Source organism: Gallus gallus, chromosome 15, assembly GCF_016699485.2.
Source record: "Gallus gallus isolate bGalGal1 chromosome 15, bGalGal1.mat.broiler.GRCg7b, whole genome shotgun sequence".
Classification (NCBI taxonomy): Eukaryota; Metazoa; Chordata; class Aves; order Galliformes; family Phasianidae; genus Gallus; species Gallus gallus.
The window spans coordinates 10,780,399-10,806,457 of NC_052546.1; the positions used below are offsets into that span (position 1 = coordinate 10,780,399).

Consider the following 26,059-nt stretch of genomic DNA (forward strand, 5'->3'; position numbering starts at 1 on the left):
ATGCCACCAGGCTGAGGTCATGAGGCCTGAAATACTGAGAGGGGACAGCCACCAGCACTACAAAGTGTTAAAAAGAGGGCAAACCAGGCAAAGGCATTGTGCAGTGGGATCCTGGCCCAGTCCTGCTCCTCCAGCCCCTCGCAGGGGACAGTGTGGGTACCAGGTGCTACACACACTGTGCTGGGGGCTTTTCCTGGTGTCCACAGTGTGGTTTGCCCTTCAGAAGGAAACCCAAAACGCCAACTTGTCCTTCCTGCTATGGAAAAGCCTCTGAAATCTGAGCCCTAAAAGCAAACAGGCAGAGGGATGGGCACAGCTTGTGCCTGCTGAGCCCTTGGCAAGGGCACGGGCTGGTTCTGATAGCTCGGTGCCCTTTGGGCACTTTGTGGGACGGGCACTGCTCCAGCCCCAGGTGCCCTGGGGAAGCTGGCACCAGTGGCAGTGGCCCTGTGGCACTGTGGTGGCCCTGCTGGGAAGGAGCTGTTCCCAGGGTGTTTCTGCAAGCAGCCTCAAGACTCACCATCCCAATGGGTGGAAGAAAAACAGCATTTGAGGCTGGAGCCCCAGCACACGCGAGACTTCAGGCTGAAGTCCCTTGTCACAGCCCCCACTGGGAGCGGGGGCTCAGCCGGTCTGGGTGTGAGGTCATGGCAGCCAAGGATGGAGTATGACAAAAATAGAGCTTTATTTCAGAGCTGTCCCAGTGCCACTGCGCCTGCCGGGGAGTACACATGGGTGTGCATCCGTGTCCAATGTGCCCACCATGCCGTCACCGGCAGCAGGAGGGTGACACCACTGGGGACACCAGCTGGGGGCACCAGCATTGTAGTGGCACACAGCACCCAAAGGGTCCAACGCCCTCTGTCGCATGGGGGCACGAGCTGTGCATGCACCTCCCACACATGCACCAGGCTCACTCCATCCAGCAGAGCTCAGTAGTGATGTGCACACGTGCACACACAAAGATGTGCTTGCACACACAGAATTTGTGCACGCACAGAGCCTGTGTGCAGCAGCGTGTGCATGCACTCACACCTGTAAGGATCTGTACACACACTTGTGCACACTGACAGGCTCATGCTCTCATGCACGAAACTGTGCACGGAGCATCACTCGCACACACAGTCTGTGCACACCAGCACACACCTGCACAAAATGCTCTGCACACACACTCCACATACATAGACTGCCCAGCAGCACATGTGCCCACATGTATGAGACCTACTTGCACACGCGGAACCTTCACACACCAGCACTCACCCACTCTTTGCACACGCTGCCACGTGCAGAGACACACTCACACCTGCAGAGCCTGTGCACACCAGCACACATGTGCCCCATGCACAGAGCCATGCACACAAACACTTGCATGTCCAGAACACGCATGTGCACGTGGCCATGTGAACCAACGTGTGTGCATGCACAGTGTCCACACCAAACATGCACGTGCATACATTGCTATGCACACGAGCACCTGCATGAGGACACAGAGCTGTGCACACCAGCATACTTGTGGGCATATGGTGCCACGCACACCAGCACACATAGAGAGGCTGTGCACACCAGCACACACGTGCACGTTGCCACACACACCAGCACACACACATGTGGGCACAGTGCCATGCACACCACCATACATGTGTGCAAACAGAGCCACACACACCAGCACCCACATGCACATGGCCACACACACCAGCACTCACACATGGACACACTGCCTTGCACACCCGCACACGTGCACAGCACACACACAGTGCTGTGCACCCCAGCACGTACGTTTGCACGCAGTGCCATGCACACCAGTGCCCACAGCTGTGCAAATCAGCACAGTTTTGTGCACACAGTGCCAAGCACACAGATGCACTCCAGCACAAGTGTGCACACAGTGCCATGCACACCAGCACAGTTCTGTGCTCTCGGTGCCAAGCACACCAGCACGCCTATGTGCAAACAGAGCCTTGCACACCTGCTCACGCAGAGCTGCGCACACTCACGTGCCACACTCGAGTCCCAACCCCTACTGGTGCCGGGGGGATCGGTGCCGCAGCCACACCGCCCAGCGCCGCGCGATGAGCTGTGGCTGCTGATACATGAACATCCCGGCCAGCGTCAGCGCGATGCCCAGGTAGCTGAGCGCACTCAGGCGGCTGCCGAAGAGCAGGCGGGAGAGCAGCAGGTTGCCCACCACCGTGATGTTGCCCAGGAGGTGGATGGTGAGGGCGGAGGTGAGGGACAGGACGCAGAAGCTGGCCAGGTTGTAGAGGACGGAGCCCAGGCAGCTGAGCAGCACGCAGCCCCAGAGCGAGCCGTCGTAGCGCAGCACGCCCTGCCACGCCGGGGCCACCTCCAGCGCCACGGCTGTCCCGAAGAGCAGGCAGAAGCTGGGCAGGGCGGTGAGGCACAGCAGGGACACGGCGTCCAGGCGGCCCTCCTGCAGCAGCAGGCCTGGGGGGGGCAGGGCACGGTTAGACAGAGCCCCTGCTGGGGTTAAACAGTCCAAAAATCACTGGGAGAGGGGGTGTCCTCAGCCCACCCCGGCATCCCATGGCAATGGGGGTGAGTGAGTCCCGGGGTGGCACATGCTCAGCTCTCATCTCCACCACAGTGCCCACGATGGGGCCAGAGGTGACACACCCAGGCTATTCCACCCTGTCTCCACCCCCATCCTAATCCCAAAGTCATCCCACTTCCATCCTAATCCCTATTCCCCTCCCAATCCCCATCCCTACCCCGTGGCCCTGTGAATCATGGGCTGTGGCCAGAGCAGTGATGCCCATGTGAGTCATGGGCATAGGAAATGCTCCCAGCCCTCCAAAACAACAGTGTGGTCAGGGTGCTCCTCCCCACTGCCTGCCAAGGACATCACAGCTCGGGTGGCTCCACTGCTCCGGCCATGGCCAGGGGCCCTGCATGGGGACGGTGCAGCTCCACATGGGGACACGCAGGGGATGGGGATAAGGGGATGGGGGAGGGATGGGGGTTGGGATTGGGATGGGACAGGGATAGGATGGGGATGGGACCAGGAGCAGGCACAGACCGGAGGGCAGGGGAACAAGGTGGCACCGAGGTGACAGTGGGGACAGGGTGGGCAGGGGGTGATGCTGGGGAAGGGGCAGAACTGGGGGTCGTACTGGGGCCAAGGGGTGACCGCAGGGCCACGAGGTGATGCTGGGACAGGGATGTCCCCAAAGCTAGAGGGAGCAGCGGTGACACCAAGAGCGTCCCTGGGGCCCAGAGCACCACGAGTGTCGGCACATCCCTATGCAGATGGGACATCCCGAGGGCAGACAGGCGGCACTTACTCTGCTGCAGGGACTTGAGGGCACGCAGGACGGTGGCAGCCAGGAGGACGCAGCCCCCGGGCTGGTGGAAGCGGACACCTCCGGCGATGCTGCACGCGGCCCCGGCGCAGACGGGCCCCATGGCCGCGTATTGCAGCGGGTGGTGCCGGCGGCCCCGCAGCAGCGCCGACAGCAGCAGGGTGGCCAGCGGGGCGGTGGCATGCACGGCCTGAGCTGCGTCCAGCGGCACCAGGCTCAGCCCCAGGTTGCCCAGAGCCACGCTGCCGCAGAAGGTGAGACTCAGCAGGTAGATCCGTGCGCGGGGCCGGACGGGCGGCGGCGGTCCTCGCACCCAGCCCAGCGGGTAGCCCAGCGCCACGGCCGCCAGCATGTGCAGGGAGGAGAGCAGCAGCGGGTAGCGGAATCCGTGGGCGGCGAAAATCCATTTGTTGAGGCCGGCCAGCGCGGTGCCGGTGCCCAGCCACGCCGCGACGGTGAGCACCAGCCGCAGAGGCGGCCGTTCCCCCGGCTGCCCCGGGTCGGTTCTGCGGGGACGGAGGGTCCCGCCGGCGGCCATCATCGCTGCTTCATCGCCACCGGGGCACCGAGGGCACATGGCCGGTGTGGGCGAGCGGTGGGTTCAGCCGTGGGGTGCCATGTGCGAGCAGCGCCGGTGCGGAGGAGCGAAGTTCGATGGCGGGGAGCGAAGGCGGGCCGGTCCCTCCCCAGCAGCCAGCGCACGTCACCGCGGTGCGGGCAGGAGAGCGGTGGTGCGGACGAGCGGAGCAGCGGGGACGATAACCGCGCCGGGAGCTGGGAGGCGGCGGCCGCGCATCCCCGCCAGAGCCGGGGGAGCGGTGACGGCGGAGCAGGGACGGCCTCCCCGGTGACGGAGCGGCTGCGTCAGTGTCCCCGGGTGACTCATGGGCGGGCGCCGTGGCTCGCAGGCCTGGAGCTGGCATCAGTCCCCGCCCCGTGCAGCGCTCGCTGCCAGCTGCAGCCCCAGCACGGGCTTTGTTTGGATGCACTCCGTGCAAATTTGGGACTGAAGCGTCAGAACGCTGGGCCGGAATGGTCCCCACCGATGCCGTCACCCTCGGCCCCTGGGGTGGGGGCAGCCAGTTGCACCCCAGCTGCTGAAATCCCCGTGATCCCCCCTGTGGTGGTGGCCGTGCCCAGGGCACGAGCAGCTCCAGGGGGTCGTGCACTCTCGGGGGCACTGAGCACACCACAACCCAGAGGCTTTCAGCCACCCGAGCAGCGATGAGACCAAGGACTCCTGAGCATGAAGCCTGACTGTGCCCACCCCCCGCCCCCATCCTCCTCCTGCCCGGCGCACAAAGAAAGCACGGCACGGCGGTGCTGCAACGTTTCATTGCCATCATCCCCACCAGCAGCCCCACTACCACTTGCTCAGGCGTAGGATGACAGTGTTCCCATCCTCTGGTCTGTAGTCAGCAACACCTGCGGAGAGACACAGCGGCCAGGGTGGCAGCGAGGCTGCAGGGACAGGGACACGTCCCTGTGCCCTCATATCTCCCTGTTCCCCCATCACTCACCCATCTGCAGGCTGGTGCCGAGCCCGCTGAGCAGCTGCCAGTAGTGCTGCTCTTTTGGCCTCACGGCCATGCCCTGCACCGAGGTCAGGAAGGGGCCGTACGCAGTGTCCTGGGTCTCAAACCTGGGGGCAGAGCACGGGGAGGGACTCAGGGGTCCCAGGGACACAGCGGAGGGGACAGGGGGACAAGAGGACAGGCTCAGGGCCCCCTGACAGTAGGACCACGCACGTAAAGTTTTGGGATCCCTGCGGTGGGGCTGCCCTGAGCAGGTCCAGAAGCGAGGCTCCAGCGGGTGCAGGCACTGGGCTGTCATACAGCAGCTGCTGGGGACACCTCGGCACCGGGCACTCCACCACCAGCCGCACCGTCATATTGCGCGGCCCGGGGGGCAGCGGCTCCAAGAAGATGGGCGTCAATGTGTCTGTGACAAGGAGCCACAGTGGCATCGGTGCCAGCCCCATGCTGGCCACCCAGTGCCCCGTGGCCCCCCCTCCTACCCAGCTCTTCCTGGCACTGCATGGAGGCGATGCCCAGATAGCTGCGGCCGTTCAGAGCGAGCAGCGCTTGGGCCATGGTGGCAGCGCTGGTGAAGCTGTCCAGGTGCTGCAGCAGTGCAGCCATGGCACGGCCGTATGCTGGCTGCGTCCTGCACGTGTCGGTGGCGATGAAGACCTGGCAGGGGAGGAAGGAAGCGCTCAGCACAGGACTCAGGCTCAGAGCTGCACCAACGCCTGCACATTGCATGCGTCCACAGCCACCCACGCTCCTGCGCTTGCTCCATGCCAATGCCCGCACTCACCTGCATGGCCATGGGAGTGCTGAAGGCATTCCCAATGAGGCCGTCTGCGCTCTGTGCCTCCACCAGCCTCGCCCTGGCCCTGCGCACAGCTGCCCGCAGCTCTGCTGCCAGCCTAGCCCTGATGTGTTTCTCCTTCTTCAGGCAGGCGAAGGCCAATGCCACCACTGCCTCCGTGTCTGTGGGGATGGCTGTGTTACCCCAGATGCTACGTGCCCACCCCATGCATCCTTTTGCGTCCCTGCTGACCCTTACCCACAGTATTGCCATCTGCATGCCCAAAGCGCTGGTGCTTCTCGGCCACCAGCAGCCGCTGGATCACCTCCTCACGCACCCGCTTGTGGTGGACACAGAGAGCCAGCACGCCCAGGCCGTACTGGTAGTAACTGGTGAGAGGATGGCCGTGATGCCGGGTGCCTGGGGACAGGGCACCGCTGTCAGCAGAGCCAGCCGGGAGCGGCAGAGCTGCAGTGCCAGCAGCCACGGGGTGCCCACTGTGGGTGGGGTACCTCACCTGCCCAGTCCTTTTCCAGGTAGTACTTGAGCCACGTCACTGGGAAGCGCTGGGGAGCGGGGTCAGGTGGGGGGCAGGTGGCACGCAGCCCCAGCAGGTAGAGTGCCAGACGCCCCGTCTCCGGCATGGAATCCCTGTGGGCAGTGGGGTCAGCACCCGAGGAGTGTGGGGACCACCCCCTCCCCACCCCGTCACCTACGTGTTGCGGTGCCGATGGCCATGAGATGGGCTGCTGGCTGCATGCGGACTCCTGCAGGGATTGGCATCAGCGGGACCACAGAGGGGACAGGGAGCGTCCCGCCGTGACGCGTTGGGGACTCACCGGCCGTAGCGCCCCTGGAAGGCGTCCTGCAGGCGCTGCAGGTAGCGCTGCTCCGTGCTCAGGTCGTGATCGCTGCCGAGGCGCAGCCCCACGTAGATCCCGGGGTCGGCATCCGGCCCCGGCTCCATCGCCAGCCCCAGCAGCCGCGCACCCAACGCCCGCACCGCCACCGCCGCCTCTGCTGGAGCTTCTGTGCCCGGGGGTCCCCGTGAGGATGGGGGCAATGAGTGAGCGCAGCGCAGCAGCGGGGCGCGGGGAGGACAAAGTGCGGCGGTGGCGGCGGGGAGCGGAGCGGAGCGTCCTCAGCCCGAGGGGCGCCCCGTACCCCGTGAAGCTGAACCCCAACGTTTTGCACAGCGCCGGGGGAAGGAGCCGAGCAGAGAGGGGACCCGAGGCAGGAAAAGGGGAAAAGGGAATAGGGGAAACCCGACGCCCGGCACCACCGCGCTCCCAGCCGCAGCCCAGGGACCCCGCGTTGCAGCGCGGACGCGGAGCACCGGGGTGGTCCGGACTCACCGCAGGGCCGGGCGGGCAGCACCGCAGCCTGCAGCAGAGCCAGGAGCAGCCACATCGCGGCGCGGGGACGGCGGGCGGGTGACAGCGGGTGGCAGCAGCCTGAGCGGCGCCGGGAAGGAAGGCGGCGGCTGATGGCAGTTCCGCGCTCCGGGGCCGAGTCAGCAGAAAGGGGCGAGGACTTTGGCTGGAGGCGAGAGCGGGGCGCAGATAAGGAGGAGCAGACGGGGCGGTCGCGACCCCGCGCTCTGGGTCAGCCACAGAGCGGGGCAGGTCAGGGGCACCGGGCAGGAGACGAGCGGTGACACAGCGGCGTGACGGGACGGCGGTGGCCCCGGGAAGGGGTTACGGGGACGGCGGGGCTCAGGGCGGAGCCGCGGGGACGGCACGCGTCGGGCACAGCGCCCACCCTTCGGCCCGGCGCCCACCCGCTGCCAATCGCGCGCGGAGCGCGAAGCCACGCCCCCGCGTGGAGCCACGCCCACAAATATGACCACGCCCCGTAGCCACGCCCACACCCCGGGGTGGCCCCGCCCCGCGCCGAAGGACCCCACCGGCCGGGTTGGCGCTGCCCGCGGCGCGCCTGAGTGCCCGCCCCGCGCCGCCGCTCTCCGCCTCTCCGCCCCCGCGCCCCACCCGCACCCCTCAGCCCCGCTGCGGCTCAGGGCGGCGCGGATCCGGCGGGGCTCCGGCGCAGGCGCGGCCGGGCGCGGTGCAGGCGGTTCGGGGCAGCCCGGGTCCTTCGGCGCGGCGGAGCACGAGGCGGCGGCGGCAGCGGCGGCGGCGGGGCCATGGGTGGGCTGGAGAAGAAGAAGGTAGCGGCGGTCCGGCCGTGCTGTTGGGCTCCGGCCCGCCCGCTCAGCCCTCCCCGCGGTTCGGCCGCGTCCCGACTCTCCCGTTTCCCAGCCCGGCTTTCCTATTTCCCACCTCTGTTTCCCCCGATTTCTCCTCCGCGTTTCCTGCTGCCCCCCCCCCGCCCTTCGCCGTTCCCCTCCGGGTTCCCCCATTCCCCCCCTTCCCCTCCTCCATCCCCCCCCGTCTCCCCCCGTACCCCCACGTGCATCCCGTTGGGACTCCCCCGTGACACCCCCGTGTCGCCCCCCAGTACCAGCGGGGCTCGGCCACCAACTACATCACCCGCAACAAGGCCCGCAAGAAGCTGCAGCTCAGCCTGCCCGACTTCAGGTGCGTGGCGGGGCCGCCTGCGGCGCGGCGCCCATCCGCTGCTCCCCCCGGGGCGGCCGCGGTGACGGCGGAGCCGCCTGGAGGCCGACAGCGCATCCCTCCCCAACAGGCGCCTGTGCATCCTGAAGGGGATTTACCCCCACGAGCCCAGGCACAAGAAGAAGGTGAACAAAGGCTCCACCGCGGCGCGGACCTTCTACCTCCTCAAAGACATCAAATTCCTCCTCCACGAACCCATCGTCAACAAGTTCCGGGAATACAAGGTGCTGGCCGTGCCGGGGATGGGGCCGTGCCGGGGATGGGGCCGTGCCGGGGATGGGGCCGTGCGGCGCTCTGAGCCCCGCTGTGCCCGCAGATCTTTGTCCGTAAGCTGCGCAAGGCGTACGGGAAGAGCGAGTGGGGCACGGCGGAGCGGCTGAAGGACAACAAACCCACCTACAAACTCGACCACATCGTGAAGGAGAGGTGAGCCCGCGGACCCGCTGTGGGGCCGCCCCTCTGCGGGCGCTGCTGGACGTGGTGCGGAGCTGCTGCGTTCGTAAGGAGGTGGTGAGGTGTGAGCGGTTGGGGAGTCGTCGTGGACGGCTCCGGGATCTCCACGATGATGCTGAGAAGTTTCCCACTCTCCCCTGAGGGTTTTCCATTGGCGCCCCGGGGGAGAGGCCCAGCGTGCCAACGCAGGTGGTTAATTTGGTGGTAGGAAAAGGAGGTGAGCCACAGGAGAGGGGGACCTGGCATGGCACATCTCTGTGTTGTCCCGGTGGTGTTTGGGAACGGACTGTGCCAACGGGGAGAGAGGAGCAGCCCTGGGAGCTAAGAGCTGCCCTGACGTGATTGACGCAGCGCTCAGGGTGCTCTGTGGGAGCTGTGGGGCCGCACAGTCTCCTCCTGCCCCAACACGTGCTCAGGGCTGTCACGCCAGGGCAGGAGGTGACCAGCTGGGTTCCTCGTCCCCCAGCTGGGGAGGTTGCTGGCTCTCAGGGCAGTCCTGAGCCCTGCAGCGCTGTCAGAAGGTCCCCGTGAGGCTCTGGGTGCCCGGCAGGGATGCCCCATCCCCACAGGTTGCCTGGCACTCCGCGGTGCCTGCAGGTGCCCATCCCTTTGGGCACAGGAGGTCCCCACCAACTGCTGCGGCTCTGCATGGATCTGGGCAGCTTTGGGGCCGGGTGTGACGGCAGCATTCCTTCCTGCCCGGCTGCAGGTACCCCACCTTCGTGGACGCGCTGCGGGACCTGGACGATGCCCTCTCCATGTGCTTCCTCTTCTCCACCTTCCCACGGACAGGCAAATGCCACGTGCAGACCATCCAGCTGTGCCGGCGCTTGGCTGTTGAGTTCCTCAACTACGTCATCGCCTCCCGCTCACTGCGCAAGGTGGGCACTGCAAGGAGGGACGGGTCCTGCTGCCTGTCCCCAGGGCTCCTTTGCGTCCTTGCTGTCCGGGCAAGGATGGTAAGAACCAGGAGCACCCGTAGCCTTCATCACGCTCTTTTCCCACCAGGTCTTCCTCTCCATCAAGGGCATCTACTACCAGGCGGAGGTGCTGGGGCAGCCCATCACCTGGATCACCCCTTATGCCTTTGCCCATGATGTGAGTGCACGAGACCTGTGCTGCTATTGCTGTTCCCTTCCCTAGGGCTCGGGGGGGAGGTGTTGGGGATGCCTGCTCGCTCCTGTGCTGAAGAGACAAAACAGGTGAAGGCCAGGAGGCCTTTGGCAGCCCCTCCTGTCAGACCCTGGTGCTGGGCTGTACCAGTCTACCCGGCTCTTTCTTTCCTCTTTGTCAATAATTAAAATATGCTCTGCCCCCAATTAAAGATTAACTGGCGGTTAGCTCAGCTGGAGGTGCCAGGGTGAGTTGATTCCTGTATCGTCTATGCAGGGCAGCAGGGCAGCACGCTCCTTGTGCAGCCATCCCAACAGGGCTCTGGTAGAGCTGCTGTGCCAGAACCGCTGGCATGCAGGAGCTCATAGCTGCTGCAGCGCTCTCCTTTTGTCCCGTGGCTTTTGGGACTTGGTTAGGTTAGAATGTTCCCAGTTTGTGGCCTTTGGTACAGCCCGTGGCAGTGTCACCTCCCCAGCATCCCCTCATGGAGCCCATGACCTTCCTTGATCCCTTGCATCCTGGCTATATGTCATGTATGTGGCCCCTGTCATGGGGCTGGCTGTATTCCTGCTGTGTGTCAGCTCCTGGCCCTGCTCTTTCTTGTCATGACCTGCATGCATCACCTGGAGAAGCAGCTTCATGCCCTGAGCTGGCACTGGGTGGACAGCACCCTGTCCCTTATTAGGGAGCCTGCTCCTTCATCCTTGTGTCCTGCCCCTCCCTGTGTGCCCACAGCACCCGACAGACGTGGATTATCGTGTGATGGCTACCTTCACTGAGTTCTACACCACCCTGCTGGGCTTCGTCAACTTTCGGCTCTACCACTCACTCAACCTGCACTACCCACCCAAGGTAAGGCCACCGCCTGCCCCGGGGACACGCCAGGCTGGTGGGAGCACCCTCTGCATGGAGCATTGCCCATGGGGACTTGTATGGGTGGTGGAAAGGCTGGAGGGGAGGATGTTTGGGCAGACAACGCTTGGGAGCTGTTTCCCCACCTTTCTGTTTGTCTCCAGATCGATGGCCAGGCTGAGGTTGAGGTAAAGCCTGCGGAAGGCAAGGAGTATGCCATGGATTCAGAGAGCTACCTGGAGGTGAGGGGCACTGCTGCCACCACGGTCAACAAGAGGAGTTTGTGTGCAAGGACTCTGTGTGCCCTCAGTGCCCTTCCTGGGGACCTCTTCTGGGCTGGGGCACTGGTGTAGGGGGTGAGGAGCATTGTCTGGCCCCTGCGTGGTGGAGATCCCAACTTCTCATCTCTTTGCTGCGGCCAGAGGAGGAACTGTGCTTAGTGCTGGGGCTTCTTCTGTGAGCCTACCCCTTCTCCCATTCCCAAAGCCCTGGCTGAGCCTTACATCTTGGTCTCCTCTGGTTGCAGAAACTGTCGGCTCTGAGCGCCAGCTTGGCACGTGTGGTGGCACCAACCCAAGAGGATGATGTGGAGATGGATGAGTTCCCTGTGGAGGGGGTAAGAGCCTGGTGGCCAGGGCTGAGCCACACCGTGTGCTACCTTGTCCTCAGCACGTCTTAAGGCTGAGAGAAGGCTGTCAGTGCCCAGTGTGGGACTGGGGGGACTGGCAGGAGGATGGGGGCAGTTCTGAAAGCAGAGAGGGGCTGTGCTGCATGTGGGGAGGGAAGAGACTTGACTGCTTTGCCCCCGAGCAGGAGACTGCTGAGCAGATGGATGCGAGGAGGAAGGAACAGGAGGCCCTGGAGAAGCACAAAAAGCTGTTTGAAGGGCTGCGCTTCTTCCTCAACAGGGAGGTGCCTCGAGAGCCCCTGGCCTTCGTCATCCGGTACGCGGTGGGAGGTGTTCCTGCAGCTCTGCCACCTCCTGCTGTCCTTCCCTGTCCTCTCCAGTAGCACTGCTGAGGCCGCTGTGACCCTGAGAGTGTCTGCTGTGTGACCGACCGCTTGGTGTGTTTGTCTGCCAGGTGCTTTGGTGGCCAAGTGTCCTGGGACAAGTCGCTGTGCATCGGTGCCACCTATGATGTGAGTGACCCATCCATCACCCACCAGATTGTTGACCGGCCCCGGGTGGAGCAGCAGGTTGTGGGCAGGTGAGCCGGACGTCCTGTCCCCAGAATGGCCATCTGGGCTGGTGGATGTTCCTGAACTTTCCCTTGCTCTGTCTGCTCCCAGCCTGCTCCGCTGCAGTCTTGCAGCCCCTTGGACAGCAGAGCATGGGGCAGGAAGGCACTGTCTGACCCCCAGCCCTGTATCCTTTTGTCCCCAGGTATTACCTGCAGCCTCAGTGGGTTTTTGACTCGGTCAATGCCAAGTTGTGCCTCCCTGTAGCTGATTATTTCCCCGGTGTGCTGCTGCCCCCACACCTCTCGCCCTTCGTGACAGAGCAGGAAGGAGACTACATCCCTCCGGAGAAGCTGAAGCTGCTGGCCATGCAGCGGGGCGAGGACCCAGGTGATGTGAAGCTCCCAGGGCTGCAGAGGATCCAGGCAGTGCTGCTGCTTCAGCAGAGCTCTGCCTGCTGCAGGGCCACCGTACTCCATGGTCAGTAACAGTGATCTCTCCGTAGGGGAAGAGACTGAGGAGGAGGAGGAGGAGGAGGAAGAGGAAGAAGAGGATGATAATGATAAAGATGAGGAAGAGGAGGAGGAAGATGAGTCCGAAAAGGAAGAGGAGATCAAATTGAAGAAGATGGAAGAGCAGAAGGCTCAGAGCAACAAGGTGCAGTGCATGGCAGTGGGATGCCACTGTCCTTCTGCCGCCCGTTCTGGGGGCGACCAGAGAGGATGCTGTGTCTCTTGTATTTGCACTGAGTGGTGTGGAAGTGCCCCTGGGAAGGGCTGGCTCCTGGCACACAGTCCTGAGCTCTCTGCTCTCTGCAGGCACTTCCCGTGAAGGTGACTGCTGGCAAAGTGCGGCTGGAGGACAAACAGCGCCTGGAGCAGGAGCAGCAAAGCGAGGAGAAGCGCCTGGCCATCATGATGATGAAGAAGAGGGAGAAATACCTCTACAAGAAGATCATGTTTGGAAAGAAACGCAAAATCCGAGAGGTATGAGTGTAGGGATGCCCCGAGCCATGGATCCCTGCGCTCGGCCTTCCCAAAATCAGTTTGCAGCTGGAGATCATATATCCTGCTCTGTCCTCGTCTCGTAAGGAAGGAGTGACCTCTGAGGCCTGTGCCTCCCCAGCTTTGGTTGCAGGAGGCAGCTTTGCCCATAGCCTTGCAGCCACTGTCTGCGTGCCCCGCTGTGGGGCTGGGCAGAGCTGAATCCCCTCCTCCAGGGTGACTGAGCCATCACAGGCTGGTCCCACACTGTTTTGGGTTTCCATTTCCTCTCCGTACATGGTGAGGCAGTGAGGATGTTGGCCTCACGTGCACAAGGCTAAGGCTGTACAGCCCTCTCCCCCAGCATTACCAGGCTGCAGGCATTCAAACTCCCTGAGCAGAACTCCCCGTGCCTGCCTGGGGCCTTAGCGTGGGGCACCACTGCTTGCCTCCATCCCCCTGGTGTCAGAGCAGTTCAGTGGGTCTTAGGCTGGAGCAGCTCTTGGTGTGTGGGGACAGAGCTGACTGTGGGTCTCGGGTTGTGTTTCTGTGCAGGCGAACAAACTGGCAGCAAAGAGGAAAGCCCACGACACTGCCCTGAAAGAGGAGAAGAAGAAAACCAAGAAGGCGCGACGAGCGTGATGAGGCTTTGGGACCCTGAGGAGGGGCTTAACCCTGCCTGGCTGGAATGGCTGCAGAGACCATCGTTACGGGTGGAAAAACCCTCAGCTTTCCTCTTGGGACAGAAACAGTACATTAAAATATTGCCCATCGGTAAATAGACCTCCTGCTGTGCCTTACCCAGGACTCCCTCCATGCAGGAAGTGGAGGAGCGATGGTCGATGCCATCGCCTGTCCTGAGGGTCAGTGATGCAGGCACGTCCTCTTTGTGCTCCTGCAGCATCCTTAGGGCAGCGGGTGGTGCCTGAAGAGCAGGAGGCCAAGGGGAGCTCTGGGCTCTTGCAGTTTTCCCTCTGGCATTGTTCACTTTGCACACCCGCAGCCCTGGGATGTGCAGACTGCTCCTATCCCACCTGCCCTGGGGCTGCTGGCCTTGCTGGGCTATGGTGGTTGTGTTCAGTGGGGTGGGGGGTCCAACATGAGGAGCAAGCTTTGTGCTCAGCATGGGCGAGGAGCCCACCCACCATCCAGAACGGAGCTGCTCCCCACCACCTGCATCGTGGGCTGCATTTGGCCTCTACTTCTATTGTACTGCAGTTTTCTTTTGAATTAAAACGTGATGCTCCCCCTGTGCCATGTGTTGTCTGTACCCTTGTGCCAGGGTCGTGGTGTGTGCCCAAACCCTGCGCCTGACCAGGAGCTGTGGGACAGTGTGTGAATGTCACCCAGGGCTGCAGGTGACTCCTCAGTCCCCGGGCTACACGGCACTGCGTTCTCACCTTGCACCTTCTCACTGTGCACCATGCCCTGCTGCAGCTCTGTGCAGCTCTGCTCCACCCCTGCTGGGTGCTGCGCCTCCCAGAGCTGAGCTCCCCAGGGCTTGTGGGTTCCTGCAGTGGGGAGGCACAGCCCAGGGGGCACCCAGAGAGCATGGGGCTGCTTCCACCATCCCTTGGGAGCAGCACGGGGGGCACAGAGGGCTGCCCAGTGGTGTGGAGTGTGGGGAGAGCCTCCAGGACGTGGTCCTGAGCCTCACAGAGCACCACAAGGTTTTGTCAGATCCAGTTAGGACCCGGGCACCACTGCTGTGGGGTACATTCTTTTTTGTGCCCCGTTGCCTCCTTCTGCTTTCTATTTCTCTTTTCCCTCTTCTCCTGTTTTTCCTCCTCCTTTTTTTCCCCCCCTTTCCTTCCTTTTCTTCCTCCTTTCCTTCCTTTTTCCTCTCTCTTTCCTTTTTCCCCTTCCTTCTCTTTCCCCCCCCCCCTTTCCTTCCTTCTCTTCCTCCTTTCCTTCCTTTTTCCTCTCTTTCCTTTTTCCCTTTCCTTCTTTTTTTCCCCTCCTTTCCTTCCTTTTTTTCCCTTCCTTTTTTTCCCCTCCTTTCCTTCCTTTTTTTCCCCTCCTTTCCTTCCTTTTTTTCCCCTCCTTTCCTTCCTTTTTTTCCCCTCCTTTCCTTCCTTTTTTTCCCCTCCTTTCCTTCCTTTTTCCTCTCTCCTTTCTTTCCCTTTCCCCCCCCTTTCCTTCCTTTCCTTCCTTTTTTCCCTTCTTCCTCTTTTTTCCTCCTTCCTTTTTACTCTCCCCCCACCCAACAACACCTGGCCTCACTCAGCCCCCTCTGCAGCATCACCCCGGCCCAGGCTGCCCCGCAGCCCCACACCCAGCACAGCCGCCATCCCCACCCGAGGCCTCACACAGCGCCCTGTGAGGCCCCGACCCCGTGTGTGCCACCAGGCCGAGGGCACAGCCGGTCAGTACTGGGGCCTGGGGGAGGGACAGGAGCCTGTGTTCCCCTATGATGTCTGTGTTCTGTGCTTTCTGGCCTGTTACGGAGATCAGAGCGGGCACCTGTGAGGGCTCTGGAGGGTCTGGGATGGAGGCCGTGTTCCCTCAGGGGTTGGTGTTTGGCTGTGCTGCCTGCTGGGCCCTTTGCAGCACGCCTTGTGCTGAACGTGGCGATATGGGGCTGCTGTGGGCACAGAAGTGATCACGGCCTGGTTGTGTGCCCAGCAAGCTGCTGCTTCACCACCGCTGACAGCATTCCCCGGTCACAGCTGGGCCGTAAAGCTGTGTTTCCCCATCCATGTTCAGATGGAGCCCTCTCCTGTTCCCTGTCCCAGCAGGTGCTTCCCCAGCTGTTGGTGGTGGATGGGGAGCAGTGATCAGAGCACCCCGCAGCGGTGGCAGAGCCCTCCTGGAGCTGCGAGCCATGGCAAGGTAGGTGAGCACACACAGGGCCTCTTCCCGGCCCACTGCTGCAGGGCATTGGGATTGGGGCACATTCGGTGTCCTTCCTGAAAGGGAACTCCCAGCAGAGGGCTGTGGGAGCTGATGGCACACGCAGGGTTTGCTTTGGTCGTGTCCCGTGGCTGTGAGCATCACTTTGCAGGTGGGAGCGAGCAGCACTGCCTCGTCCCATCCACAGCTATTGGGTGCCGTGCTGCTCTTCTGGGTGGAAATCCTCCAGAAGGGAAAACCCAGCAGGAAGAAGGGAGAGCAGAGAGCCTCAGAGGAGGAGTGGGACGTGGGAAGGGTCCGCCTGGCTGAGGTCTGGCCCAGACAGCTGTCAGATGGCACTGGGGCCTATCCACGGTGGGAAGCATTGGGGACAGGGATGGAAAGGCAGCCCAGCTGGAAACAGGCGCGTGACTTAATCCAATGCCATGTGTGCCTCACGCAGAGCATCCGCTGCGACAGCTGTGCCTCAGGTGGAGAGATGGGCGATAAACCACTGGCAGGAATCCAGCCGGGGCTGGGCGCAGCAGGGAATGCATCAGCCCGGAGCTGGGTGCTGCCACCGATCTGGCACGGACCCTGCTTTCCCCAGGGGAAGTTTTGCTGTGTGGGGCAGCCAGGTGGAAGTCAAAGGAACCTCTCTGGGCTGCTCGGTGCCCTGAAGCAGCTCGTCAAGGAGGAAACCTCGTCCTGTCCCCACCCAGGCTGGAGGGAAGCATCCCCCGCCTCCCCAAGACATGCTCTTCTCCTGTGCCCCAGAGAAGGCTGTGCCATCTCAATCCATCTGTGGATGCACTCATTTCTCTCCTCTGGCTGTGGAGAGCCCAGGATGGCTGGCACAGGCTCAGGCTTTCGTTTTGAAGATTCTGAGGCTGCATACATGGATCCCCTCATGCTGTGACACTGCAGCTGGGGACACCGTGAGCTGTGTCTGAGGAGAGCAGGGACCGCAGCCAGTGCCTCCATCACACCTGGGCTCAGGGGACAGCTCTCCACCCCTCTTCTTGCTGTGATGGAGAACATTCTCGCTTTTCTTGTTGCTGGGCTCCATGCAATGGCTGTGATGGGGCAGCAGCTTTGCATTTTCTGCCCTCCATCGGTGTGAGGGCTGCAGAGCCCCGGCTGGTGGGAAGGAGCCAGGGCTGCATCCAGTGCACAATCGTCCCTTCTGTGGGTGCTGGTGGGGTGATGTGGGACGGAAACGCTGCTCGCCAGCTTCCTCACAGCTCTGCTGACATTGCCATGGAACACAGGAGCCGTGGGGTGTGTGGACTCTGACCCGCCGGGCGCTAGTTTGCGAGGCTGGTTCCCACCAAACAAAACCTTCACGCCCCAGCAAGCAGGAGAGACCCTGGCTCCCTTCGGGGTACCTCGGGTGTCCTTCTGGTTGCCCACCTGAGCACCTGCCTCCCCCGTCCCATGAGCAAGTGATGTACCGGAGAGCAGAGAACGCGGGCAATGTCACCGTGGGGCCATAAAAGCCAGTGAGAGATGCCAGGCAACAAGGGGAAGGGGAGGGCAGGCGGCTCCAGTGGAGAGAAGACCCAACCTGGAGCTGCTCCCCATAGAGACGAACTCTTCCCATGGAGCTGCATGGGGAGGAGATGTCTCTGAGAAAGAGCAGCCACCATCCCTGCGTGCTGGGGGCCAAAAGGCAGCAAGAGTCACCAAGGGAGCACCGCCGGCACTCAGTGGCTGTGTTCGACCTCTCCTTGGTGCTCACAGGGCAAGGTGCTCCTGCACCCCCAGCAGCCCCACCAACCCCAGGACCCCCCCATCCGGGTTGGCAGCACCAGGCCGGGCCTGGGCAGGGCCAGCTCTGGCTGCAGCGAGCCGGGGCGCTCGGCCACAATGTCCCCGTTGATGGCGGTGGCGCAGATGGAGACAAACGGCCCCGTTGTTGTGCGCGCGGGGTGGCAGCGGGGTGAATGAGCCCTCTGTGCTCCGGCGGTGGGTGGAGAGACGGAGGAGAGACGGCGCTCGGGGTGGCAGCGGGAGCCTCGCTCCACGCCTCGGACCGGCAGCGCTGGGGAAGGAGATCCTTATTTGGCTTCCCCTTCCCCACCGGGCCGGGTGCGCTGGAGCTGCCCTTGAGGGGATGGTGTAGGGACGGGGCAGCTGCTGCAGGCTGCTTGGGGAGAGCCTGTTCCATGTCGGAGCAGCACTGCCCCCCCTGCCCCGCGCCCCGGCCAGCCCAGGAGAGGAGAAGGACGGTCTGCAGGGAGCAGCTGGAGCAAAGGAAGAGGTGATGGGGGCTGAGGACGTGGGACTGGCACAGGGGGATCGTGGGAGGGGAGGGGCGGGTGGGTGCCGGCACCCGTGGCGTGAGAGCACCCGTGGCGTGAGATGCCAGGGCATGGGGGATGGGAGGAGCGCGCCCACGGTGGCCATAGGGTGAGGAGAGCCTGAGCCAGAGCTGCCGGGGGCTGCAGGCGGTGCTGCCTTGTGTGCGGTTCCCTGAAATTCAGGTTGCGAAGGGGACGGTGCCCCTAAGGGCAAATCTAGGGGATGGCTGCTGCGGGGAGCACCGGACCCTTGGGGCTGCGGGGCTGGGGCTGGGACGTGGATGTGCTGGGGGCCACGGCTGGCATGGCCACGTCCTCACACTGCAGCTGCCGGCTGCAGCGGGGCTTTCCACCCAATGGATGAGAGCCGGCGCCGGCAGCCGCCCCGCTGTGACGGGAGCCCCAGGACAAAGCCTCCACTTCGGCATTTCTCCTGCCGAGCTATTAATAATTAAGCCACTCATTTAAGGCAAAGTCAATAGAGTAACTGGGCTGGGAACTGTTTGCAAGGAACACCACGCCAGAGGCAGCCCGGGTGGAGCTCAGCATCCCCTCGGCATCCCTGCCAGCAGGGCCGGTGCCAGCAGCCGTGGGGATGCTGCGGGCAGCTCAGCCGTGCTCTCGCCATCATTCCTGCCGCTCGGAAAGCCCAGGGAGCGGCGCTCGGCTCGGAAGAGGTCGGTGAGGGCGAGCTGTGCCCAGCGTCTGGTTACGCTTCCCATCCATTATTCATCGAGATGGAAATCTCAGCTGCGGCGTGGCTCGCTGCCCTCCGCCGGGACAGGGCAGGAGAGATGCAGGCGGAGGACTGAGCCAAGCGCTGCGGGGAGGCTTCGTGCACAGCGGGGCGAGACGACGCCGGGGGCCCGGTAGCGTTTCCGTGTGGTTTTTCTCTGCAAAATCCCCCTGGAGGTCTTTGCTGCTCGCTGTACGTGCCAGGCTGCAGGAGCCGCAGCGGCTGTTTGCGCCGCGTTATCCGGAGGGCGGCCCGAGGGTGTGAAAGACGGATGGAGGCCATATGGGTGCCGGATGGAAGGCGGGTAGGGCACGCGGGTAGCTCGGCTGCTGTCCCTTTGGGGCGCATCCCTGCGTCCTGCTGGGAGCAGTGCCTGCTGCAATGCGGCACCTGGGCAGCCCCGCTGCGGTGTGCGGTGCTGCGGCAGTGCAGGTGCAGGGGGGATATGCATGCAAACGTGTCCTTGTCTGCTGCGCTGCGGGTGTGCGGGTGTCCGTGTCCTCGCCTGGAGCTGTGTGTGCCGTGGGTGCACGGAGCTGTGTGTGCACCTATAGCCATGTCCTTGGGTGTGAGTGCGCGTGGATGTGTGAGCCCCCGTGTCTGCATGCACGTGCACAGCTGTGTGTGCGGCCGTGCTCTTGTGTGCAGGCAGGAATGCGTGAGTGCAGGGATGTGTGATGTCTATGTGTGTAATGTGTAGAGATGTGCACCCTGTGTGTGCATTATGTGTGTGAGCATGCACAGATGTGTGTGTGTGTGTGTGTGTGTGTGTGTCCCTGTGCATGCATACATGAGCGTATATGGATGTGTGTGCCCTATGCATGCACATGTGTGTATGTGTGTGTGCTGCAGGCGGTGCTGCTGGTTGAGGGGCAGCTCCAGCTCTGGTGCAGCCCAGGAGCACAGACCAGGACCTCCACTGCTCAGTGCTGAGTTCTCTCCGTTCCAAACGTTTGCTGGCGTTGGAGCAGAGCAGTCCCCTGTTCCTCCCACCTCAGCTCTTCAGGTTTTGCTTTTGCAAAGGGAATTGCTTTCGGTTTTTGCAGCGCAGGGAAGAGTGCTACAGCACAGGCAGAGCTGCGGCACCTTGGCTGCAAATCCCTCCTGGCCAAGGATGAGCCTGGCACCGGTTCTCCTCTCCCCAGCCCCTAAAAGCCTCCTGTGATGCTCCTCACGCTTTATTTCTCATTATTTGTCTTCCATAAGCTTTGTTCCCCATGCTCCGCACCCCTTACCACCCGTGTTGCTGACAGCTGTGTCCCCTCTGCCCCTTGCAGGTGACCACGATGCTGCATCAACATGGGAAGCCCTGGAGGTCCATGTGCAAGGGGCTCATCCTGGGAACCCTCCTGACCAGCTTCATGCTGCTGCTCTACTCCTACGCTGTGCCCCCGCTGCAAGTCAGCATGACAGAGTGAGTGTGGGGACCCCATGTCACCCAGGATGACCCTGGTGGCTCTGTATTGGGATGTCACTGTCCCCACACGACACACCTGGTGCTGTCTGTGTGATGGGAAGCCTCCTGGGGAGGCTGGGGGTGCTCGCCTTGGGGCGAGGGGGCTGCCAACACAATGGGTACAGGTGGACGTCGTGCTCTTTGCTACCCATCCCCTCCAAACCCAGCACTCAGCAGGGCTCAGGTGACGGCTGTTTCCCCAGGAATGGGAGCAGCATGTCTATGGAGAACGTTAACTTCATCCCATTGATAAAGCAGCTCCATGTGTGGGCATTCTGTGAGCTTTGTGCTCCCGTTCTCCTACACTGCAATACCACGGCCTTAGTGAGGATCAGCTCTGCAGCTTCACGGAGCTGCCCGCAGTCACTCAATCCTGGAGCATCTGTTACCAGCGCTGTGCATCTCGGATGGCACAGGGGTTGTTTGCTCTGCTGGCTCCTCTGCCAGCCGTCACCCGTACAGCCATACCATGCCTTACGTCCCTGCTCACCTCACCACTGCCTTCTCTCTCCTCCCCACCAGGATCCCCGTCCCCTCCTGCTCCTCCTCCCAGCTGCAAGCCAAGGGCTCAGCGATAGCCAACGGCACGCGCAGCGCTTCGGGAGCCGGCTGCCGGCCCAAGCTGGACATCATGTTCATGAAGACCCACAAGACGGCCAGCAGCACCATCCTCAACATCCTCTTCCGCTTCGGGGAGAAGCACCGCCTCAAATTCGCCTTCCCCAACGGCCGCAACGACTTCTACTACCCGTCCTTCTTCGAGCGGAGCCAGGTGCAGCACTACCGCCCGGGTATGTGCTTCAACATCATCTGCAACCACATGCGCTTCCACTACGAGGAGGTGCGCAAGCTCCTGCCTGCGGACGCCACCTTCGTGACGGTGCTGCGGGACCCCGCCTACCTCTTCGAGTCCTCTTTCCACTACTTCGGGCGCGTCATCCCCCTCACCTGGAAGCTGCCGGGGGAGGACAAGCTGGCCGAGTTCCTGCGGGACCCCTGGCATTACTACGACCCCAATGGGTTCAACGCGCACTACCTCCAAAACCTCCTCTTCTTCGACTTGGGCTACGACAACAACATGAACGCCGACAGCCCGCTGGTGGAGCAGCGCATCCGGGAGATAGAGCAGCGCTTCCACCTGGTCATGCTGCTGGAGTACTTCGACGAGTCCCTGGTGCTGCTGAAGGAGCTGCTGTGCTGGCAGCTGGAGGACATCCTCTACTTCAAGCTGAACGCTCGCAAGGGTTCCACCGTGTCGCGGCTGACGCCTGAGCTGTACGACAAGGCGACTGCTTGGAACCTCATCGACGCCAAACTCTACCGACATTTCAATGCCACCTTCTGGCGGAAAGTGGAGGCCTACGGGAGGGAGCGGATGGCCAAGGACGTGGCTGAGCTGCAGCGGGAGAATGAGAAGATGAAGAGCATCTGCATCGACGGGGGGCACGCCGTGGACGCCAGCGCCATCCAGGAGTCCTCCATGCAGCCCTGGCAGCCGCTGGGGGAGAAGTCCATCCTGGGCTACAACTTGAAGAAGAAGATCAACAAGAAGCACCAGAAGCTGTGCCGCAAGATGCTGACGCCCGAGATCCAGTACCTGACGGACCTCGGGGTCAACCTGTGGATCACCAAGCTGTGGAGCCGCGTGCGGGACTTCCTCAAGTGGTAGGAGCAGCGGGCGCCCTGCGGGAGAGCTGGCGGCTCACGTCTTCCTTCCTTCGTGTGCCTTTGGGTTAGACACGAGCAGAACACCGCGGTGGGCCCTCAGCCAACCCCGGGCACCCAGGAGTGGAGGAGGGGACGTGGGGACCCAGTTGGGAGGACGCGGGCTGTGTGGGTTGGTTGGGGGTTTGAGGTTTTTCCCAACAGGATCCACTTCTTCCTTCCACGTGGAAATGCCAGAGGTGGTGTGTGAAGGGCAGGGCCCCATCGTGCCCCTGTTGCAGCGATGGACATCCACCACCACGTCCCTGGAGGTGCACAGCGGGTCAGACGGCAGTGGGACCCATGGAGAGCGGGGCCAGGGACCTGCGGGGGATTTGGAGCTCATGCTGACTCACACCCAAAGGGCTGCTTTCACCACTCCCTATCCTTCCATCCCAGATTTTGGGCTCCCTGTCCGAGCTCATCATGCCAACCGTGCTGCTTGGGCTTCCCCAGCCCACAGGTCCTCAGTGCACCTGTGGCCGTCAGTCCCTCAGCAAGCCCCAGCAGGTTTCTAAGCGTTATCCGTGCTTGAGTTTGGAGATCATCAAAACCACCCCAAAGCCTGTGCCAGCAGTGGTCCCCAGCGTGTCCCCGCAGCACCCTGTGGCAGCAGGTCCCCCCAGCATGCTGCTTTCCCAGTTAGAGGACCCCGTGGTGCTGATCCCTGGTGGGGACACCCTGGTAGGACCATGGGGTCTGGTGAGGACTGTTGTGGGGAGCAGGCGTGGAGCCCGCAGTGCCGGCACCTGGGGTGAGCGACACACAGGGACGAGGCAGGAGCAGACGGGGTGCAGCGTGGAGACAGGCTGGGCAGAGCTGGTGGTGGGGACAGCCCCAATGGGGACCACCACATCACAGGGTGCCCTCGGGTGTCCCGGCCGGGCTGGATGACAATGGCATGGGGCAAAGCCAAGAGTGGCCCTGGCCATGGCACCGCGTGGCTGCAGGGGTGACAGCAGGTTGTCGCCTGCCTGGGGCAGCAGCGGGGAGCCCAGCTCAGCTCTGCCACCCTTCTGTGAGTTCATGTTCTGCTCTGTTTGTGAAGGCAAGCAATAAAACAACGACGACAACAACAAAAGCAATTCTACTTTTGTAAGATAATTGTATTGTATATTTGGCAGTTTTTAATACACCAATGGTCCAGCTGCTCTCCGTTGGTCTCTGTTCTTCTCTATGGGGACTGGATGTGGCTCTGGGGTGTCACCAAACTGGGAAGACCCAAAGATGCACTCTGGGACGGGCAGGGAGCGGACGCTTGGGGGCTGCAAGGAGGTTCCTGTGGATCTTCATGGCCTTCTCCAGGTCCCCAGGCCTGACTTAGAACCCACTTGCCCATAGGACCTCTTGTCCCAACAACTGCACTTCTGCAGTGCAGGAGCACTCAATGGAGCTGCGTGGATGCCAGTGGGGTGGGAGGGGGAGGAAAGTGGTGTGCTGGGAAGCAGGACTTGTGAGGTGGGATAAGGGTGGGATGGTAGGGCCAGGATCGTACATGGGACTGAGACCATATGGTGGGACCTGTACTGTCCAGTGGGACAAAGAGCATCCGTGGGACCACCAGGACAGACTGTGGGGCCAAACAATGCAGAACCACCAACACCAGGACAAGGTGATGACACCAAACCGTGTGCAGGGCCAGGAGCGCATGGTGGGAACAAAACTGAATGGAGGGGTTGGGACTGTGCAAGATTTTACTGCAGAGAACATCGAGCAAATCCCTTTCCCTTTCCTGCTCCCCCACAAAAACAAACAACCAAACCAAACCGAACCAAAAACCAAGCAGCTCCAGGTGAGGGCAGTTTGCAGCCACCTGCTACTTAAAGGCCTGCAGGGCTGGGGCTGTGCTGCTGCTGCTTTCTGAGGATGAGGCTGTTCTGGGTGCTGCTGTGTGGGGCTGTGCTGGGGGTGGTAGGTGAGTAGGGCTGGTTGAATGGGGGAGGTGGGGAGGGAGTGAGCTGCTGCTGGTTCCCAATGTCCTGCTGGTGGAGAGGAGCTCTGTGAGCTCTGTGTGTCCCCACGCTACCTCCTCTCCATGAGCTCCAGGGGTACCTGAGGAGCTGGATGCCCCTAGTGTAGCTTTGGCACAGCCACCCCATGCCCAGCCCGGCCAGCCAAACTCTCACCTTGTTGCAGAGACCACCGTGGCTCCAGCTGCTCCAGCATCCTCTGGTCATGCAACTGTTGCTCTGACGGTGTCCCCGGGTGTGGGGACGCACACTGTGGTCCCAGTGCCTGCTGCTGCCACACCACCTGGAGGGCTGTGTGCTCAGCCCTGCCCAGAGGAGCCCCCTGTGAACTTCACCTTAAGGCTGCTGGATGGTGAGTGCTCTGTGCTGTGTGTTAAGTGCTAATCTGGGGGGGGTGAGACCAGAAGATGGAGCCTGCCAGGGCCCCAGCAGCCATCCAGCAGGGCCTGAGCTCTCTCATGTGGAGGCTCCAAAACCTGGGGAGCACTGGAGGCAGAGCCCCCTATGGTTGGTGCTCTGAGTCCAATTCCGTGTCCCATCTGCAGCAGGATGCCGTCCTGAGCCTTCCTTCCCTTCTCCTTCAGGGGACCTCGGTGCCACGAAGAGGCCGTTGGTGCTCAGCCGCGGTGCTGTGCTGCACCTGGAGGCCAGGGTGGATGCCAGCCCCGATGTGTCCCCCAGGATCTCCATGGAGCAGTGCTATGGGACGGGATCGGGGCAGCGGGCTCACCCCTGGAAGAGCTACATGGTGGTGAACAGCCATGGGTCAGTGGTGGGGAGAGAGGTCCTGGGGACAGCCTGGGAATGTCCCCAACTTGTCCTTGGGTCTCCTCAGGTGCCTGCATGGCTCAGGGCTGGGCAGTGTGTCCGTCCAGCAGCAGAGAGGGATGTCTGTCCTCCAGCTCTCCATCCTGGCCCCTGTGCTGGAGGCTGAGCCTGAGGAGGAGGTGAGGTTGTGGTGAAGACCCAGACCTCCCCAACAAGTTGTCCCCCTGTGGGCATTGTGCCACTCTCCCCAGCAGCTCCTGGTCCCCAGTGGGGTGGTCAGAGCCTCAGGGGAGGCCATGGAGGTGGCAGTGAGGATGGCTGCTGTCTTGGCAGGTTTATGTGCACTGCCTGCTGTCAGCATGGGGTGCCAGGAGGCATGGCCCAATGTCCTGCTTCTACAATGACACCGCGGCCAGGTGAGCTCGACCAAAGGACCCCTCTGGGAGGAGTAGAGACCCAAAGGGATCTCCATCCATGAGCATGGTGCCACGTGCATCTTGGGGTGGAAGCTGGGAACCCACAGACCCCCGGCTCTGTCCTTCCCTCCCAGGTGGCACAACGCAGAGGACCCCTCCCAGAGCGCCCTATGTGACTGCTGTGACACTCAGTGTCCCCCCGCTGACACCGGGCTTGGGGAGCAGCCAGGTACATCCCTGGGAGCTGTGCTGGGCGGGGAGGGCTGCAGCCACAGAGGAGCTGCAGGGTGCGCATCCCCGCAGGCTTCCCTGGAGAAGGGATGCTCCACTGGGAGACAGCGGGCCCACTGCTGGTGCGGGAGCTGGAGCCGTGGTTCGAAGGTGAGCAGACAACCCCGAGCCTCTCCCCGTGACCCCAAACCCACCAACTGCATGGCAGCTGGGCTCCCCGTGCCCCAAACCCCACTGACTGTGGTGTCCCGCAGCGCCGTGCCGCACGGTGAAGAAGCTGCTGCTGGTTGGGCTGGCCCTGGTGGGCAGTGCCGTGGTGGTGGCCATCATCGTGGGCAGCGTGCTGGGGTTGGGCCTGGCGGCGTGGCGGCTGCGGGGGGCACGGCGTGGCCGGCGGCCCCCGAGGAGGCAGTGTCCCTTCCAGGCTGAGCTGCAGGCCGTGGTGGGGGCTCTGGTCCCCCGGGAGGCGGAGAAACGTGGGGAGAGCGGGACGGAGTACCACAGCCTGGAGATGGGAGCAGTGTGAGATGTTCTCTGCAATAAAAGGTCACTTGTGTTTAAGTACATGAGTTCTTTCTTTCCCCCTGCATCTTCTCTCGAGGGTGGTACGGGGCACGTGGCCTCCAGACAGGACAGTGTGACAGCTGGTGCTGCGCCCAGCAGGCTGGGGAGGCCTGGGATGCAGTGGTAGGGCTGTATCCTGCAGGACCTGAGTGCTCATGGGGGTTGGGCTGCCTGTCCCCATGGGGGCACTGCAAGGAGCCCTACCCTGCATGGGGATGGTGGGCTGGGGGTGCAGGAGCCCTGCAATGCCCACAAGGATGGGGATTCCTGGAGGGTGCTGAGCTCTGGGG

The 26,059-nt window shown here is 62.8% G+C and overlaps 5 protein-coding genes across 8 annotated transcripts; 3 read left to right on the top strand and 2 right to left on the bottom strand.

The window, feature by feature from the left end:
- Positions 1–661: 661 nt before the first annotated feature.
- On the bottom strand, positions 662–4,146 carry SLC35E4 (solute carrier family 35 member E4). Its single transcript, XM_015294934.4, has 2 exons — positions 3,303–4,146; positions 662–2,445 (listed from the first exon to the last, which is right to left on the bottom strand). Exons 1-2 carry the CDS (start codon positions 3,895–3,897, stop codon positions 2,018–2,020), a joined length of 1,023 nt encoding a protein of 340 aa, XP_015150420.2. The 5' UTR covers positions 3,898–4,146; the 3' UTR covers positions 662–2,017.
- A 491-nt stretch (positions 4,147–4,637) lies between these two features.
- Positions 4,638–7,148, bottom strand: TCN2 (transcobalamin 2). Its single transcript, XM_015294930.4, has 10 exons — positions 6,989–7,148; positions 6,473–6,662; positions 6,350–6,400; positions 6,151–6,284; positions 5,892–6,053; positions 5,640–5,815; positions 5,338–5,512; positions 5,069–5,261; positions 4,841–4,962; positions 4,638–4,745 (listed from the first exon to the last, which is right to left on the bottom strand). The coding sequence occupies exons 1-10, from the start codon at positions 7,041–7,043 to the stop codon at positions 4,684–4,686; spliced, it is 1,320 nt and encodes a 439-aa protein (XP_015150416.2). The 5' UTR covers positions 7,044–7,148; the 3' UTR covers positions 4,638–4,683.
- A 576-nt stretch (positions 7,149–7,724) lies between these two features.
- On the top strand, positions 7,725–14,041 carry PES1 (pescadillo ribosomal biogenesis factor 1). The gene is made up of 15 exons (XM_015294929.3): positions 7,725–7,800; positions 8,091–8,170; positions 8,280–8,433; positions 8,526–8,635; positions 9,372–9,543; positions 9,671–9,760; positions 10,511–10,627; positions 10,792–10,869; positions 11,154–11,243; positions 11,441–11,571; positions 11,710–11,835; positions 12,012–12,196; positions 12,312–12,463; positions 12,625–12,792; positions 13,345–14,041. The coding sequence occupies exons 1-15, from the start codon at positions 7,777–7,779 to the stop codon at positions 13,429–13,431; spliced, it is 1,764 nt and encodes a 587-aa protein (XP_015150415.2). The 5' UTR covers positions 7,725–7,776; the 3' UTR covers positions 13,432–14,041.
- A 3,550-nt stretch (positions 14,042–17,591) lies between these two features.
- GAL3ST1 (galactose-3-O-sulfotransferase 1) lies at positions 17,592–22,975 on the top strand. Of its 4 annotated transcripts, none has more exons than XM_415296.8 (3): positions 17,592–17,884; positions 19,938–20,074; positions 20,639–22,975. In XM_415296.8, exons 2-3 carry the CDS (start codon positions 19,947–19,949, stop codon positions 21,783–21,785), a joined length of 1,275 nt encoding a protein of 424 aa, XP_415296.2. In that variant the 5' UTR covers positions 17,592–17,884; positions 19,938–19,946; the 3' UTR covers positions 21,786–22,975. The 4 variants fall into 4 exon arrangements, with proteins under 4 accessions (XP_415296.2, XP_025011455.1, XP_004934501.1 ...); XM_025155687.3 differs by lacking the exon at positions 17,592–17,884 and adding an exon at positions 18,496–18,601; XM_004934444.5 differs by lacking the exon at positions 17,592–17,884 and adding an exon at positions 18,702–18,964.
- A 775-nt stretch (positions 22,976–23,750) lies between these two features.
- Positions 23,751–25,731, top strand: LOC124417211. Its single transcript, XM_046901191.1, has 7 exons — positions 23,751–24,142; positions 24,375–24,555; positions 24,626–24,737; positions 24,892–24,974; positions 25,109–25,203; positions 25,278–25,355; positions 25,460–25,731. The coding sequence occupies exons 2-7, from the start codon at positions 24,479–24,481 to the stop codon at positions 25,729–25,731; spliced, it is 717 nt and encodes a 238-aa protein (XP_046757147.1). The 5' UTR covers positions 23,751–24,142; positions 24,375–24,478.
- Positions 25,732–26,059: the final 328 nt, after the last annotated feature.